Source organism: Aptenodytes patagonicus, chromosome 13 (assembly GCF_965638725.1).
Source record: "Aptenodytes patagonicus chromosome 13, bAptPat1.pri.cur, whole genome shotgun sequence".
Classification (NCBI taxonomy): Eukaryota; Metazoa; Chordata; class Aves; order Sphenisciformes; family Spheniscidae; genus Aptenodytes; species Aptenodytes patagonicus.
The window spans coordinates 14,692,810-14,711,447 of NC_134961.1; the positions used below are offsets into that span (position 1 = coordinate 14,692,810).

The 18,638-nt window shown below is 42.7% G+C and overlaps 2 protein-coding genes across 5 annotated transcripts in view; one reads left to right on the top strand and one right to left on the bottom strand.

Annotated features, from left to right (window-relative positions):
* Positions 1-5,091, bottom strand: part of LOC143166747 (multidrug resistance-associated protein 1) — a 57,257-nt gene extending 52,166 nt beyond the window's left edge. For both annotated transcript variants that reach the window (XM_076351443.1, XM_076351442.1), the window contains exon 1: positions 4,995-5,091. In XM_076351443.1, the coding sequence (XP_076207558.1) occupies positions 4,995-5,042 (48 nt within the window). In that variant the 5' untranslated portion in view covers positions 5,043-5,091. The remainder of the gene's footprint in view (positions 1-4,994) is intronic.
* Positions 5,092-9,063: 3,972 nt separating this feature from the next.
* CEP20 (centrosomal protein 20) lies at positions 9,064-14,780 on the top strand. Of its 3 annotated transcripts, none has more exons than XM_076350723.1 (5): positions 9,064-9,135; positions 9,656-9,853; positions 11,047-11,131; positions 11,970-12,112; positions 14,332-14,780. In XM_076350723.1, exons 1-5 carry the CDS (start codon positions 9,108-9,110, stop codon positions 14,406-14,408), a joined length of 531 nt encoding a protein of 176 aa, XP_076206838.1. In that variant the 5' UTR covers positions 9,064-9,107; the 3' UTR covers positions 14,409-14,780. The 3 variants fall into 3 exon arrangements, with proteins under 3 accessions (XP_076206838.1, XP_076206839.1, XP_076206840.1); XM_076350724.1 differs by having other exon boundaries at positions 11,973-12,112; XM_076350725.1 differs by lacking the exons at positions 11,970-12,112; positions 14,332-14,780 and having other exon boundaries at positions 11,047-11,135.
* Positions 14,781-18,638: the final 3,858 nt, after the last annotated feature.

Genomic DNA, 18,638 nt, shown 5'->3' on the forward strand with positions numbered 1-18,638 from the left:
CACAGTGTTTCAATGTAAACTGCATTGTAATTGCATGGAACAGCACAAGTTATTCAGGCATTTTGCTGGGTTTTTCTCCTCGTTTAACTTTTCTGAGCAACCTTGAACTGACAGCTGTAGAATGACAGGTCATCTGTTAAGAAAATCCCCATCAACAACAGAATACCAGGCTTCATTTTCCTGTATTTCCCCTAAACTCATCTATTCTGGATCAAGAGGGAGAAGTTTAATTTCTAATGTAAGTTTAATTTCTATGCAAATTTAGACCCTTGTTCACATGACCAACAAAAATGTTTTACAAGTTTAAACAAGAGAAAGCTGACAAATAAGCCTCTGGCTTTCATCCCTAAAAAACCCAACGACAACCAAGCCATGAGAATCAGGCAATCAGCTGTTAATTATAATAAAGGCACCATCTTGTGCAAAGGTTTTCCTGTTCAACACTCTGCTGCTGCTCCTCCTCTGTTCCAAATGCTGTCCACATACGACCTTCTTATGTCAGCAAATATAAGTAGTTTTCCGATCTGCATACTCTTTTAAACTCTGGTCACAAATGCATTCATAAACTTGATACCTTTACAACTAAAGGAAGAGTCTAAACTCGTAACTTTTATCAAGCTCACTCAGCACTACTCTCACAGCACCTCAAAACTCCCTCCCTAGCTCTGCCACAAACACACTGAAAAAGCACTAAAGGCATTTTACAGTGCAAAAAGCTGCAGGGTTCCAAGATACGTGCTAATCTAATGCATGAAAGCATAAGCCACAGAACTTCAGAACATGAAATTACTCCTTACGTAAAAAGTCTGGGTTTCCTTCAGAAGTCTATTTCAGGAAAACTATCAGTGTCCTTATAAACAATATAAGCATAGCAGCTGTTTACATCACACAGTATCATCTCACAAATGTCAGCTAATCATTATAACGATTTAAAGAATATTTTTTTAATAAAATCCTATCAAGCCACATTATAGTCTTAGAAGATTCTAACATGGCTGCAACCAGCTGAGAGAGGCTGGTGGATCTCCCCTAGCTATAACAATGTCAACCCAAATACAAAACATAATGTCATTGGACAAACGCTCAAGAAAATACATTTATTAAGGCAGACAAAACATGCCTGAAAGCCTCAGGCAGGACTCTACACAACAGCAAGGGAAGCAAAGCCCAATCCCACCAAGCTGGTCCCTGGACTCTGTGTGCAAGGCTCTGCCTCACCTTTTCTTGTCCATTCTGTTTATCTCCTGTAGGTTGGTTCCATATGAAAAAGTGCTAAACTTAGTGTTTGGATGCAGTTTCTTCACTGACAGAGAAGAGGCTCCGCAAAAGCTTTCTGCATCAACAGGAAAGAAACAGGCCTGGGTTTACACAGGCAGACACAGCTTGAATCATTACAGGACTCTAGTTTTCAAGACAAAACAGAGGAGATGAAAACTTGCTTTTCTCCTAGAAGTGAATGGAATTACTTGCTTTCAATCCTTCCTCAACAACCAAAAGCCCAACTAGAAAAATGTGGAAAAAAATTTCCACTAAGTTCCCACTGAGGTAAAGCAGAATTAGAGTTAACTTCTGTCTAAATTAATTTTAAAAAACACAATGCCTTTGCCTGTGAAGGACATGATAGCAGCTTATATAAATATAAACCATTTCTCTCACATTCCCTTAAGTATAAGCAAGAACCTCAAAAGTTTCTATTTGACTTACAAGCATCTTCTAATGAATGAATAACTGAGACTTCCTGTAAAACCTGGCAGAGCGCTTGGGGAGGAACTGTAAGGAACTGCTTAGTGTGAACTCGCTTTTTCTTTCGTATCTCCTACTCTTTTTCATAAGAGCCCTAGCCTTGACAACTCAAAATGTCACAAAAACTCTTAACCTCTTCCTTTAGCAATTTCAAACATGAAAAGACTTCTCTAAATGTGATACTGCATAGTTTACAAGCTCTGAAAAACTGAAACTATCCCAAAATTTTATTCAAAAGAAAGGAAAACCAGCAGACTATTTCAAAATGTAACTGCACTGAGACCACCGATTGTGCGAGTGTGCATATATCCAGACAGCTAGGTCAGCAGGCCAAATTGTACAGAAAGCTCTACACCTGCCTTGACACTTACCCTGCTTACCTAGAATGACAGAGTTCCTCACCCCACTTTTTTTTTTTTTTTTGCACACTGGTAGTGAAGCAAGGTGCACTCATACACTAGTGATACTCTAGGCAAAGCTATCTCAGCATGTCAGGTCACAAAAAAGTTTTCCAGTTTAAACAGGCCCTTAAAGTCACTGAACTGAAATGCAAGTAGTGCAAAGTGTTACCCCTAGCCCACTAGGTTTTTTAAAAGCTTTTATTGTCATCAACAGCTATTAGTAAATAGTAACTTTATCTTACACAGCTGTACCTTTCTTTATAATATGGATGGGATACTCATTCTGAGATACTCAGTGATGCTAGCGAAAGCAAGAACGAAACAGTACTCTTCCAAAAAGGGAGTCTCGTTCAAAGGAAGCAAGAAACAGTGAAGTTCTGTAAGCAAATCTGATTGCAGTGAAGTTAATATGCTGAGTGGGGGCACAAAGATAGGTTAAACGGGGCGGGGGGGGGGGGAGGGGAGTGAAGAAGAAGAAGATAGTAAACTTGCTTGGGCTGTTGGCCTTTCAGAGTAAGTGTTAAATAAAACCGATCTGTTTAATTCTCAGAAAAGAACTTTCAACAATAACATTCCTTGGGTGTGCAAACAAGAAAAATCCTGGCCAGCAAAGCTTAAGAAGATTAGCATAGAGTCTTTAAGGGTCCATTAGGTCCTTTCAACCTGCAAAGTCTCCCCCACAATTTAAAACTGAGTTGCCCCAAACTCAGCACCACCCTTGACAGAAAACACCTCTCTTCCTTGAAGCCGAGTTTGCCAGTGCTAGGAAATCCCGCTGCTCCACTAGCAAGGCTTCAGCACCAACCAAAACAGCTGATGCGGCCATATAGTTCACCACAAGAATGCAGTAACACGTGCCACCGGGTACCTAGCTATCACCCAGCTCTGAGAGGCAGAAGAGTTCCATTCCACAAGACAGGAAAGTCAGTGGCACACACACAGGTGATATCTAGAAGTCCAGTGAAACACTGCATATACATAGGCATTTTCTGAAAATCCATTACTTCAGCTTCAAATAGTAGCAACAATGGAAATACCAGAAAATGAAGCAGCCAGAGTACCCATAAGCACCAAAACTAGCATTACTATCCTCTCCGCTACTGGGAACAATGCAGCAAAGTGAATACAGAGTGTTGTTTATGAGGACAAGTTCAGCAAGGAAGAAGATTTTTCCAGACACATCTTACACCAACTGGAATGCACAATTGTTCTTTTGCAGGATTAGAAGAATCCAGAAATCAAACCACCACACCCACAGAATCTTTAGCTGGAAGAAATGAAAGGCAGACTCCACGTGATTAGGAGAAGGATGACAAATCACAAAACCATCTATATTCTTGGGAACCAATGCAACTAGTGAAAAAAATGTATGGAGTAGTTATGACACACCACAAACATCAGAAATGGCTGTAGTATATACAAGAATTATAAGTGTTTTCTTAATAAAAGAATCTGCCATCAGAAGTCCTATATAAACTAGTTGTTTCCAACATCCTAAGTGTAGTTCTTGCTTCTACCTGATGTTTCAATTCCACAGTTCAAAGAACCGGCAGCTATTTTTCACAAAACACTCTCAGTTTTTCCATAAACCAAATTCTGAAACACGTATTCTCTAAAGCTCTTCAAATAAAATGTCTCATTCTAGGAGCGGGGAAAAAATATGTTTTATGACAACTCATAATTTAGCCAGTTCTGAGAGACCTGAAAATTGGCTGAAAAGAGATACGAATATAAGCAAATCTTATGAGTAATATCTTAATGGTTTTTGAGACAAATAGTGCAATGGCATTTTTTGAGACATCCGATTTTATTTCTTTTTACTAGTAACGCAGCTCATTAGCTCAATACTATCTGGCAAATATCCAATGAATACATAAGAACTTCTTTGAACAGTCTAAGAAAATCCACGTTTCCCTCTTACCCCTACGTTGCCTTCAGTAGCTCTCACCCCACTTTTTTTTTTTTTTTCCTTTTTTTAACTTCCAGCTGTCTCTCCTCCCGTCCTCCTCACAACCTTCTCCTCCATACAACCCATTTCCTCCTTAGAAGGACTTTCACTACCCTCCTGCCCTCCCAGGGGCTCACTGCTGCCAGAACCTGCGTACCTCTGCAGAGGAACCCCGTGTCTCAGCTGAGCAAGATCCACACTGCAACGTTTCCACATCACCCACTTTTGCATAGCTGGTTTTCAGTTCACCCACAGCGGGCTGCGCTCACCACTCTTCATTAAGGAAGAGCGAAAATACTGCTATGCAAACATGCGATACAGCTGCTAGCCTGCAGAAAGCGTATCTTTGGCCTCCTTCACAGAAGAGCACGCCACCCTTCAGTACGATGGCAGCAGTCGGTCACCGTTATTGTTATTACCCTCACAGCCCTGAGTAACGCAGACCAAGCGACCAAACGCGGCAGGCTGAGACTGCTCCGGTCACTCGGGAACCCGTTTCCAGTCTCCCAGGCAAGCACTCACTCGCCAGTTCCAAGCCGGAACCCTCGCACACGAGGCACGCCAGCTCCCGCTCTGCGACCCGGGCGCGGGGACATCGCACCCAGCCGGAGACGAGCGAGCCCCCGGCCACGGCCCTGCCTCTCCACCCGGCCGGCGGCCGCTTCGCGCCGGTGCTCCCGCACGCACGCCGCCGCGGCCAGCGGGGCTGGCGCACGGCCGGGGCGCGCCGCAGCCCCCCGCGCTCTGCCCAAGGTGAGCGCCGGCACGGGAGGCTCTCGCTCCCCCGCCGCCGGGCGCGGCCCGCGACCATCCCCGTCCCACCCGGCTCCCCGCCATCCCTCGGTGCCGACACCGGCAGCCGCCGCCGAGCCGAGACCCCGCAGCCCCATCCCGCCGCTCACCCAGAAGGGCTCGTAGGCGTCCACGCTGCAGAAGCTCTCGATCCCCATGGGGCGCGCCAAGGCGACCGCGGGCTCCCGCGGCAGCGCTGCGCTTCCCCCTCCGCACCTCTCCGTGCCCGGGCGGCGGCGGGCGGAGACAGGCCGGCAGCACTAGCACGGCGCCCTGATTGGCTCCGCGGTCACGGGGATGCCGAGCCCCGGCGGCAGCGCCGCCGCCCGCGCTGCGCTGCGCAGCCCCGCCTCGGCGGGGGCGGGGGCAGGAGGCGCGGCGCGGCGCACCCCGGGCTGCCCCGGCGGCGTCCCGCGGGGCGCCTATCGCCTCCGCAGACGCGGCGGAGGGCAGGCCCGGGAGGCTGCGGGCTCGGCCCGAGCCCAACACGTGCCTTTGTTTAACACAGGAATCCCCCGCGCCGCCGTCAGCGTACCGGCACGAGAGCACTGGCCCCCGGCGCACCTCCGCCTCGCCTCTCTGCCCGTGTCAGCCGCCCCCAGCAGCCTTCCGGGTCCCGCACCTCCCACCCGCACCGGCGGCCACGGACCACACCTGCCCCTCGGGCTCGACCAGAGCCGCCGGCGGGCATCAGGGCATCCCCCTCCCCGTGACGTCGCTCCGGCCTCTGGGCGCAGGGACCCCAATCAGCCCCCGTGGAGAGGCACCGCAGTGCCCTGCCGGCACCCGGGCCCCGCGGGACAGAGCCACGGCGCTGTCCTCGGGGAAGGCCCCAGTGAAAGCCTAGGCTCACCTTCAAGTGTTTCACTCTTCAACGTGAACCGGTTAAACGGGTTTCAAAGCCCTGAACTAGTTCAAGTTGACTAGCATGAACTGAACCAAAATAACTTCATCCACAACCAAGTTTTGCATCAAAATATGTGCTAGCTGAAATAACTGCACAGCCCCTGTGGTTGCATTTGGTTGTGTCTCACCGTGCATTCTTCACATCCTATTTAAAATGCATCGGTTAAACCCACAGACAGCATCAATGCCTAGCTGAATATCTAACATACTAGAATAGACCAGCTGGAGTACGGATGGTGCATATGTAGGAATGGCATCATACGCTGCAGGAAAGAGCAGGGTGGTTACATACTACCCTACAGTAACATCTGAAAGCTTTAATCACGAGTTACATAAAAAAACTCAATTTAAAATGTTCTTTTGCATCCAGAGCAATTACAGTAACAGACAGAGTTGTTAGAAGAGAGACGGGTCTCGTTTGTCTAATGTATAACTAAAAAGCAAGCATCACACATACAAGAAACGTATCACAGATTGCTGCTTTGCTCACCTGCACGCCTTCACTGCAGTTCCAGAGCTGTGCTGGTGGCCCGCTGTGGCCAGACTGCCCATCCCACTGCGGTGTTTCTGGTCTGTCCCCCCGGCTCTCCCACTCCCAGGGTGTCAAGTCGAGGAGCAGCAGCAGCAGAGTTCAGCCCACACCGAGGTCATGCATGCCTTGATGAATTGAGCAGAATCATCACAGAAAGATCAAACAAACTGGGTGTCGGAAGCTATACAAGTTTGTGTCAGTTCAACCCATACCTTAGTTCGTACCATGTTAAAATCTTTATAGTGTTGCAAGAGAACAGCTAAATGTTGAAGTCTGATTCCCCTTATTTTTATTAACAATATTTCTGTCCTGTTTTGTGCACTCTCTACATTCATCTTAAAATCATATTAAATACCTTGGTGGGTTGTCTTTTGATGTCTCAACGCTCACTACGACTCCTGTTGACAAAGTTACATCACAGTCTCCGACGTCTGTTATCCTACTGCCCCCTCAGCTGTAAGGAATACTTTTTTCCTCCTGGCTGCTCTGCAGCGCATATAAATGATAATAGCGCTGACAATTAATACAAGCTATCCCTAGTTAAGTTGGAAGAGCTTTTCTTTTTTAATAGCACTATTAATAAAATAGTAAACCAGAAAAAATGCTAAATAGCTTACACAACCTCTAAGAGCTTGCACTTCTACACATATTCTGTGTGCAATAATAGAATATAAACTTATAGTTGAAATGATACAGCAGAAAATTATTTAGGATATAGAGATCATATGCAGGGATTGTTCCAAACAAGAAGACAGCAAATAAGCATGAAGTGAGGAGGGTCAAGAAAAATAAATTTTTACCTACACGTTTTTCTCCAGATACTATTGTATGCTAAAAGACTAATAAAACTTAAGTTACGCTTTCAGGATTCAAACTTTCCATTTACTTCAATATAATAATTTTTTTTCGGCCTCAAACTGTCTCTGTACCAGTGGTCATGCACCAGGTTAATGATGTTTCTCATCAAATAAAGATACTTGGATCTGCACCTCAAATTAGTTCCCTTCCAATTAATTCCATCTCCTTCCCTTAGAAACTCTAAGCAAGGGCAGCAACAACAACAAAGATGTAAACCAAAGTGCAGTCAAAATGCAGAGTAAATAATTAATGTGAGGGGAAGCAGAAGAGTTCAGAAGCAAAATGTAACAGACTCAAAATATTTCTTGTGGAGGAGAAAAACCAGAACTGACACAAGCCCAAACCTGCAAAGAGATACAGAACCACGATCTCAGAGTACCAGAAAGTCACTGAATGTGGATTTCAAACACCATTGTTATAACAGCATCTTGCAAAACACAGGTTAATACATAAAATAGAAACTGCAATGTTATTTAAAAAGGCATTTTCTTGCAATCAGAAAAAAAAAAAAAAAAATTCTATTTTGGACTCTGAACTTTGCTTTGTAGGATACAAATTAAACCTGGATAGGAAATACAGGGTGGAAAACAGCAACAACTTATCAACTGGAAATTAGGTATAATAGAACAGTGACCCACAACACCATGGAAAAATTTGGAAGGATGCAGAGAAAAATGTTTTGACTGTGAAAACACCACGCATGTTAAAGGTAAGCGGTCATTCATCACCGGAGTTGCACTAGATTCTGGGCAGCAGACTTAGGACAGACAGAGGCACCTAACTGCTGCTGACTCACTGAAAGTTACTGCTATGTTAAAGGAACAGATTAACTTCACCATTACTTCTAAAGACTTATTTTTTCTTGAATTTTATTTATTGCCCCCTGCCAGAGATTCTTTGGAAGCTCACAATATAAAAATTTGCTTTGGGAGAAAATGTAAAAAAACAAACAAAAAAAGTCCAACAAACCCACCCACATTTCAAGGCCATAAGGGTTTACGGCTTAAGACGACTCACATTTTCCTTCAAGCCCAAGCAGGCTGCTCCATCTAGACCATGACAAATCCAGTTTGTTCATCCTCACTGGCTGCATTTCCTTTGGGAAATACTTGATACATCCACAAAATAAACACTGTTGACTCACCCCAGCAACATGAAGCACACACACGTGCCTCCAGACACACCAGGGATCCTCACCGACTTGCAAAACACCCAGTAAAGTTACATTTTGGGAAGTCCTTTTAATGAAAAGCTCATCCTTGGCGAGTCCTTTTAATTAGAGAGTTCGTCTTTCAGGGACTCAGTACAAAACTCTGCTACACATCAGGGAGAAACTCTCACTCATTCTCCACGTTTCCTTTTTTCATTATTTTCTCCCCCCCCAAATAAAGCACATTGACAACCTTTAAAATTACAAAGGGGGAAAAGTACAGGAACCCTGAAACGCCGTCCGTTGCCCCCCCACCCCAGCTGACAGGACTGAACTACGGGCAGGCACGGGCAGGATACCTAACGGTAACTCCATATACACCACGGAGGCACTGCCAATTATTTTATCCGGGCTTGACCTTGCCAGCGGACATGCCGGCACCGCAGGGGATCACCCTCGGGCTGGGAAGCCGCTCCCTGCGCGGCGGGACCGCGGGGGCACCCCAGTCCCCCGGCCCCCCGGCCCCGCCTCGCCCCGCCCCGCCTCAGGGAGCGCGCGGCCTCCGGCGGCGCGCGACCCCGCCCGCGAGCCGCAGGGAGCGCGCCGTCCCCCGCTCGAACCGCACGCACCGCCCGCCGGCGCTGTCCGATTGGCTGGCGCGCGCCGGGAGGCGGGGCCGGCAGGCGCCCTCTCCCGCCTCCCAGCACTGCGCCTGCGCAGTGGCCGCTTGCCGCCGCCGAGCCGTCTCATCCGGGTCCTTGGCGCGGCAGTTGGGCGATGGCGACGGTAGCGGAGCTCAAAGCAGGTGGTGGGGGTGGAGGGGTGCCGGAGAGGGTGGGGAGCCCCGGGGGGCGGCGGAGGCACCTCAGACCACCGAAAGGGCAGGCAGCCGGACTTTCCTCATGCACCCGGCGGCCGGATGGGTCTCGTAGTCGCCCCGGGCGCTAATGGGGGCCGCCGGCTCCTCACACAGCCCGTTGGGGAGCCGCAGGAGAAACGTCCCTAAGCCTCCACACGCACTCTGCCCTAGTCATTTATCTTGGTCTGGTTCTCACTCGTTAAAAACATCTTGGTCCAGTAACATCCCACTTCTGAAATTGCTAGGACGTATGTTTACTACTAAAGAAAATACAATTGTGACTTCTTTGAAGGCTTAATTTTTATCTGTAACGTTCCTACTGTTGTTACCTACTGACATAGGCACAGGTGCGGATATCTTATCTTTATTTCACTGTGAATACGCCGAAATTACGTTTATATTGTGGATGATAAATGCTGCTTGAATACGTTTGGCTTTATATTAACAGATCTTTTTATGGTAACAGTTTTAAAGGACACACTGGAAAAAAGAGGTGCTCTTGGACAAATAAAAGCAAGGATCAGAGCTGAAGTTTTTAATGCACTGGATGACCAAAGTGAACCACGGCCACCACTGTCTCATGAAAATCTCTTAATCAACGAACTAATTCGTGAATACCTGGAATATAACAAATATAAATATGCAGCATCTGTTTTAACTGCAGGTATTGGGGCTGAATTTTTGTTGTCATCACTGTATTAATAGACATTTACTGTTTGGTTGAGTAATTCCACTGGTGCCATGAAATCAATAAGTGGGACCAAGCTGCACAATCTTGTCTTCCCTTGGAAATAAATAAGATAGGAACACTCTCTCCACAGCTTTACTTGCAGCATTAAGCCAAATCATACCATTAGTTTTCAAGAAAACTTACCCTTTGCTCCTTATCCTTGAGGTAAATGCTTGGACAGAGCAGTGGATGCAAGAGCAAGAAAACTTGCTAGCAGCCTGCAAAATCAAAATACCTTTCTTGAAATATCTGCTTTTGTTTTGGAACGATGGCTAACAATATTTTTAAAGCATATATCACATTTTTTTTTCTCATTGGCATTTGGGTAAAATAAAAAGATAGAAATCCTACAAATGAACAAAGTTTCTTTGAGGAATAATTTCAACTAAAGTAATACGTACATAATTACAGCAGTTCTGGCAATTCATGCACGTAGACTGTATCAGAAACATAGATGTCCTTAGCTTAAATAACAAAAAAGAATATGAAGAAGGTCCATATTTTTTAACAACTGCAGTTAAGTATTACTGTTACTGGCTGTGCTAAAATACCAGTATTTGAGAGCTGTTCAGACTACAACATCTAAATGGTAGCCGTAATTTATATGGTACAGCACTTACTTATTTTTGCAGCTATTGCTAACTTGTATTTGAAATTTGAATTTCTGTAGTTGTGCTTAGGTACAGTAATTACATTTGCTATTTAATAATTTGGTATATTTCACTCTGTTAAAATTACAGACACAAAGATTCATCTTGAGAAGAGGGAATGGAGGCAGTCTATATGGTAGTTAATGTATGGAATCTGTTTGATAATAGTACTTCTTTAGAGAGAGAGTTGTTTGCCAGATTAATTTATCTTTATATTGTAAGACTTCTTTAATATTTTTCTTAGATTCCTTTAGAGTAAAGATAAAAATTGTAATATGCTATTGTAAATTATATGAGTATGAAGCACTAATGTTTAAGTGAGTTCCCTGGAATTACAATATACTGTTAGATACTAATAGTCTAAAAGGGAGCTGTGTGCTCTCATTCTCTTTTGAAGTCCCCTGAGCAGTCTTTAAAAGTTAATTGGTGATGTTTTTCTTAACAGTCTTAAGAATTTTGGGGAAATCTCTCTTCCAGAATCTGGCCAGCCTGAAGTGCCCTTGGATAGACAGTTTCTTGCCAAAGAGCTGAACATAGTCGAAGACACAAATGGAAAATCAGTGTAAGAAGTGATTTTGGAATGCACAGTATATTCTGTTCTGCATATATTTTTCTTTTTAGTGTTATTATATATCACATATAAATGTTCTCACCAATTGAAATGTGGCTAGATCACAGGGCTGCTCTGACATGCTGGATTCAAACTCACAATGTCAAACATGGGGCCATTTTCAAACATACTCAAAACTAACATTTAATTCTGCCAACTCTATAGCATTCTCCAGATAGCATATTTGCACACCAAAACACAAGTCTTTTACCGGTACAGTCTTCCCTACAGTCAGAAGCAGAAAACAGATACGCTCTTTGCATGTCAGCGAGTTGCTTTGTAGAGCAATAAAAAGAGTATTGTACTCTGAGATTAGGTATAAATTCACAGTGTTCTGATACGACTGCATTAATGAGCTAAGGTACTGAAGCAGGTTTAAACACGTTCAGTGTTCTCTGTAGCTTGCGCTGTCAGAATCTGTCAGGTGCTTAGGAAGAATCAAGTTTGGGATGTGCAGCCCACCAAAGTCTGATCCTTCCTACTGCACAAGTGAGAATGTGGATCTGTGTTCTTGTGCTAACCGTGCTCCGGTTCTTCACCTACAGGGGATCTGGAGCTTAGCTAAGAGTATCTCTTAGTGTGAGCTTTTTAGGAGAGTGTTGGTGTTCAGGGTGGGCTTAGGTCTGTGCTTATTTATATAACGACACTTGGCATAAGTATTTTAAATAATTACTGTAAAGATACCTGTACATATTCTAGAAGTAAACACTAAAGTCTCGAAAGTTTTGAGGAAAGGGTGGTTTTTAAATGCTCAATATTTCATAGATGCTTTTGTCATTTCTCTCTTAAGCAGACCTCTCTTGTACGGAATTATCTCTCATTTCTTACATGGTGGTAAAGAAGAAAATACGCAGAATGCCTTTCCAAAAGTGTCTTTGCTGAATTATCCAAAGCAGAACCTTGGCAAACCACCTACTGAGAGAAATCAAAAAGGTGGGTGTGGGTATGGGATCATTTTTGCAGAAGTTTTATTTGTGACTAGATTTTCTATATGATACATATGCTTATAGCAGCATAAACACTCAGATGGACACAGTGTACCTCCTTCTCTGTGCAAGGAATGCTTTGAGCTGACACCTCTGCTAAGAAAAATTCTTTAGCAGAGTGTTGTTTATACCTTAAGAATACCATTAAGCTGTGTGACCTGACCGTACCCGTTGCTCATGTATTCATTTAAGAAAGGTCCTACTATATCCCACTCAAGAAAGAACCACCCGTGACTTCTAAAACAACCCATATATGTGCCTTTGTTTAAATAAGTGACCAACTTACACCAGCTCTTAGGCCTGCTTCTCTCTGCCGGTATGCTAATGGGACAGCATATACGGCATACAAACCTGATTGCCCTCGGAAGTGCTTGACTGGCCTTCAAATGTGTCAGTAGTAGAACTTTCTCTCTTATATGGGAATGTATTTTATTTATAAAGCAGACATATTTAAAAATTGCAGACAGCCAAATTTATATAATTTCTCAACAGTGCAAGGTACTGTGAAGCTCCTGTCACCTTGTGGTAGCTGTAGCTACTTGTCAGTTACTAGAGGGAAGGGGAAAAAAACCTAATTGTTTAACTTTATTCTCTTAAGGACCAGAAAATACTAATAGCCCAATTCTCAGTATCAGAAAGGTCATCCCCCAAATTGCTTTACCATTTTCCTAGAAGTTAAACTGGCCCAATTGTACTCCCTTACACTATTACAAATCTGGTGTGGGTCAGCTAGAGACAGTCTTACTACATTGGCAATTTAATACAAGAATTTAACCTAAATTCTCAGTAAAGTATGTTAAATAGTGGGCGTATCTCTTTGTTTCTCATCTGTTCTAACTTACCTAATTTCTATAGAAAGTTCTTAACTCTTTAGCTGTCAGTTTTGTATATGGGCATAAACCTTTTCTGAGGACATAATTCATATCCCATTGACTGCAGAATCTTAAGCTCCAAGTTCATTGCTCTATAGTATAACACTGCTAACTCTTACTTTCCCTTTCTGGTCTGCTTTTTGACCGGTTACAGTTCATACTGCCTAAGCTACAGAATGAAAGGGATCATTGGTCCAGTTTTTTCCTTCAAAGAGTTTGCTTGGCATGTTACTTCACTTTCCCCTGTGAGAATTTAGTACAATTGTGTTAGTACTATCAACTATTTCTTTTGTATCCAAAAATTTGAAAAATGTGAGGCCTGAGATATTACTGATATCTAAAAAGTGTGAGAGAAGTACTAAACACCTTGTCTTAACAGTTAATTCATTGAGACAATGTTGTTTCCCTTCTGCCAGAAGGGGGGGCTGAAGAAATAAAATCTCAATACCAAAACTGCTATAAATGATCTCTTTGTTAGAAAATAATTATTCCTGTGAGAAATTTCTCCATTTTTAAAAACAAATTCAGTGTATAGAAGAATTGGTTTTGAAGTATAAATTTGTACCTCAGTTCTGAAATTGACTCTGTGCAGGGTCACCCTGCCCTGTTGACTCCAGTATAATTTCACATGGGGATTTAATTGATTAGAGTTAGTTACAAAACTCAGGATTAATCATAAGACATGACAGCACACTGCTTTTTGAACCAAACAAAAATGCAACAGTTTTAAGGCTTTTAACCTTTAAGTAACCGTAGTCTGAAATTACTTTCTGCATGTGTTTATGGAATATGTTAGTGGAGACTTAAAGACAGTGGGTTTAAAACACTAACTAGCTATTTTAATTAGGCTGCATATTAAGGTAATCAAGTCCATTCATAAACTCAACCCTCCAAGTCTCATATTTTAACATCTAACTTGCTTTTCATATTAGAAATTATCTTGCTTGTTTAGTTGAATGAATATTCCAATAAACTGTTACATAGACTGGGAATCCTGATACGACGTGTGGAATCTGGTGTTTCTGTTAGTTCATCCACTGTAGCTGAGTTGAAGTTGTCTGAAATCCAATCTTTAGTAATGCAGAGCTCTTATCTCATACAGTTGCATGGAAAAATATATTTGTAAAATTGCCCAAGTTTCCTACGACGATATTCTGTATCAAAGTTGATAATAGTAGAAAGTAACACTTACACCTTTGGATCTCCAGATGTGAGACATATCTCCAGACATCTCTGGATATCCGGACATCTCCAGATATCTCCAGACATATTTATGTGTCTGTTTCATTTTCAGATAGAATTCCAGAACCAGGAAGGATGGCTGGCATGAGCATCGAAGAGCCCCTTGTTTTACAAAGTATTAACAGATGATATCTTTCGTATGCTAATTTCTCACGTAAAGTTCTGCAAGAGTTAATTTAGGAAATTCTTCTTTGCATAAATTTCCCCACTACGTCCAGCGGGACCATTTCAGCTTGTTAGATCTACCCATGAGACAGGATGACGGGGTTGTACTTACTGTCAGTGAAAAAAATGTTAGCAAAGGCTCTCTTCCTCCAGTGCTGATAGAAGAGAACTATACATGAAATCAGATTAGTGAAGCCTGTGTCTAGAATTGGGCTTAAAAATACTGGTTTTACTTTATAAAAATTTATCAGATAACTTACCGTTTCTGCACTTTCCTTATTATCTTATGACTTTGTGTGTCTTTCCTGTGTTTCTGAATAAAATTTTTCAGTTTTATTCTGTGTGGTATTTTGAATGCATTCAAACTAAGCATTTTAATCATTCTTCTTTAAAAAGAAGAAGCTGCTACTTTGGATAAGTACGGGAAAACAGATTTGAATAGAAAATTAAAGTGCTTTAAAGGAATAGTTGGTTTTCATTCTCCGGAAATGAGGACTATATTTATCTTCATGCCAGCAAACAAATGAGGGTAAGTTTTTTCCATCTGGAGTTGCTATAAATTGTACGGTGTAACACTGAGTATATGGGAGGGGAGGAATTTCTGTTTTTTTTCCCCAAACAAGATGAAACTCAGTCAGGCAAAGCTAAAAATAAAGTTGATAGTAGATTACTGATTCCCAGAACTTTTTTTAGCTGAGGTGTTTACATGTTTTGAAATGGTAATTTATTTTAAAAGCCAAACACAGGGGTACATCAAAAATAACAGGTTAGCTATTTTTCTCTACTCATTTAACAGAATGTATAGATGTTAATGTTTCCAGTGGTACTGAGAGAAGTTTTGTGTAAATAAATTTTTAGGGTTGCATTCTTAAAAATCTTAATTGTTGGATAAATGGTACAATAAAGGGGGAAAAAAGAGAGGAAGAGAACATGCAGTTTGAGAATTTAAGTGAAAGGACCCCGAGTTGTACAGACTGCAAAGTTTTGCCTCTATCTTGATTCGACCCAGTTAGCATTACAGGTATTATTTTCTATTTTGATAAGCAGCCTAGCCTCCACTCTAATGTGAAATAGCAGAGAACAGTTATGGGTTGAAAGGAGAAGTGGCATTTATCCATTTGAAGCCTCAGCAGTGAGTTCATCCCATCGTGTGACTGGCAATGCTGCCAGCTCCCCATTTGCTGATTTAGAAGTTTCTCAGGACCATTTCCAAGAGGGGAGAACATGTGTTTGCAAATATACCTCAAATCAAATCCATCTTTAAGTCTTTTGTAGCTTTGCATAATTATAATTGACCGTTGGGTCAAGCGAGCGAATTTATCTGTATGCCCTCACTGTTTGCTCAGTGCTAACACCACTGTCAGGTTCAACTACGGGGCTGAAGAGCCATCCATGGAAAAACTACCACCATGGGATTCTGCCTCGTTACTGGGGTCTTTCCTGCCACATTAATGCAAGTATTCACAATCACTAATCTCTCTCAATTTCTCTGTCTAAAAATATAGTAGACAAATAGTCTTCTAAGCTGTTATTTGCAAATTACCTTCATTTTGGAATGAGCTGAAAGTGCCTCTATGGAAAGCTGCAAAAATGAACTTTTGAACAATGCAGATATGAGTGCTCTGGCCACAGAAATGCCTGAATTTTTAACTTTGGTTTTCCAGAGGTTAAATGCTAGACCCCTGTTTCTCCATAAACCAGTGGGTCAAATTGTTCCATATATTTGGAATCTGAATTGTCTTTTCAAGGGCAAGGAAAAAGGCTCTGTGAAACACAGAAGCTCTAACCTCCTATGCTACGCAAATCTTCCAGTGTAACCAAAGCCATTGCGTCTGCTTTCTGTCTTCCCACCATAGATCATACAGAAGCTGCCCAGGTGCCATGGAGCTCCCTGGGAAATGGATTTTTAGTGGTAGAAATGAAATACAATTTTTGTTCAGGGTGAAGAAGGCAAAGGGATGTTTGGTACTTGCCCTTTCCCAAGCACGCAGCTCAGCAGGCTCATGGTCTCCACAGCCACGAAAGCAGAGGCGGTTACACAGGTGTCCTTCACTGAGCTTTGAGGTAAAGGTGTATATCTGAAATCAGAGAAGAAATCCCTTTAAGATAGAGGGAATCTCGGGACTATTTTCTTTGGGGATTGCAGCTTCAGCCCATTGTCAGGATCCTGCGCTGCGACGGTGGGTGGGAGCTGGCCCGTTTGCTCTCGGTGCAACATGCATTTCACCTCATTCTCTAATACCCTCACAGTACAGATCTGGGGTTTTGGAACAATCTCTTCTTTCAAAGTATACTCATTGTACAAGCAAATTAAAATCAAATTAAAGTGTATTTCCAGCAATATTTATTTGTACAACAAAGCTTTGAAATATGTGTATGAAAATATACTGGTCTAATCACATTATTAATGGTCTAGCATTTATCCTGACAGTATATGAAATATGAGAGCATCTTGCAAGAATCAGACATGTAGCGAGTCCTATGAATGTCAGGCTGCCTTACTTGTTAATGGATGAAGAGGAATCGCAAAGCCTGTACAATATGGCTGCACTTTCCAAAAAGTCATTCCTTAAAAGTTTAAGCTAAGCAAGGTCAGTATTTAGATGAAAATAATTCACAATCCTAGAGTCACAGGTTCAGGTTTTAGACAAAATTGCCACCTAGGTGAGCCTGCACAAAAATAATTTTCTCAAATAATTTGAGAAGCTCCGTCTAGCTTAATTACAGACTGTGATGTCTTGCATTAACTGCCCATATTCTTTCTACTGACATCAGAAAATGAAAAAAGATACAAGCACGTAGAAGTCGGGGGGGTTTAATGAGCAAAATGCATTTCTGAATATTATTGGAGATGATAGAACACTGCAACTGAGGCTGTTACGGAGGGAATTACGTTAAAAGAGGCTGTTCTTTGTCTTAAGCGTGATATCAGAAGTGAAGGTGACATGGAGCCAGTGAAGTTTGCTGTGGATATCAGATCTGGAAAGCACTTTGGAAGAACTTAACCCACAGGTTTAAAAAAAAAAAAAAAAATAAATCTTTAAAACCAAATTTTGCTCTCCCCTAGAATCACAGGAAACTATGTTTATAGACTCCACAGCATCAGTGCCGTTCCAGGGGTATTAGTTTCTGTCATGCACAGGGGAAATTTTTTTTCTAAGCTTTATCAACACGCTCTAAGGAGTCCGTTACGCTTTCCTTACTGATCGCCCTTTGTATTAAGCTGAATCTCAGTGTCAGTTGATCAGTTTTCCGGAGGAGTTATTATCATTGGGTGATTATGTTTAGGAAAAGAAACCCCAACATATTTGTTCACACTTGCAAAGACATCCTTTCAGTAGCAGCTGGTGTCCAACTGATTCAGAACTGACCTGTGTGCTTCACATACTTCACTTGACCTGCAGCCAGCATTAAGCACAAAGCTTAACATTAAGCAGTTGGTGACTATTTTACCCCATCAGACTACTCTCATGATTAATTGTTCTAGTCTGGACGCAGACTGTCCCTCCTGTTGCAAAAGCACAGCTCAACACAGGTGGTAACCCACCGGTACGCTTGTCAGTTCCAATTACATATGTCAGCTTAGAGAAACATGGTTGGTAAACTTAGGTAAAAATATTTTAAATTAAAAAAAAATTGCTTACCTGACACACATTATTTAACAAACTAACATCACAATCCATGCTTTTCTTTTTCCCCTCCATTGTATTCAGGTTACAGCATGGTAAGGCAGCTGAAAGTTAATTTCTTTCCTTCTTGAGTCCTCTTTCTCTGCCGCCCCCCTCCCCCCCCCCAACTGCAATATTTACAGTGCAAATTCAGCAAGGAGATATTTTAAGGGCAGGCTGCTCAATTTTTTCTAGAAAAGTAATTAAAATAAATAATCAAATCGGGGGGGGGGATAAAGCTTATTTGTTGTCACAAAGGCATCGTCCACTGGGAATCCACAGCTTTAATTTTGAGGCAACTTTGGTTTAAAAAAATACCACATTTAGGAAAGTCACAGAATCATAGAATGGTTTGGGTTGGAAGGGACCTCTAAGGGTCATCTAGTCCAACCCCCCTGCCATGGGCAGGGACAGCTTCAACTACATCAGGTTGCTCAGAGCCCCGTCCAACCTGACCTGGAATGTTTCCAGGGATGGGGCATCCACCACCTCTCTGGGCAACCTGGGCCAGTGTTTCACCACCCTC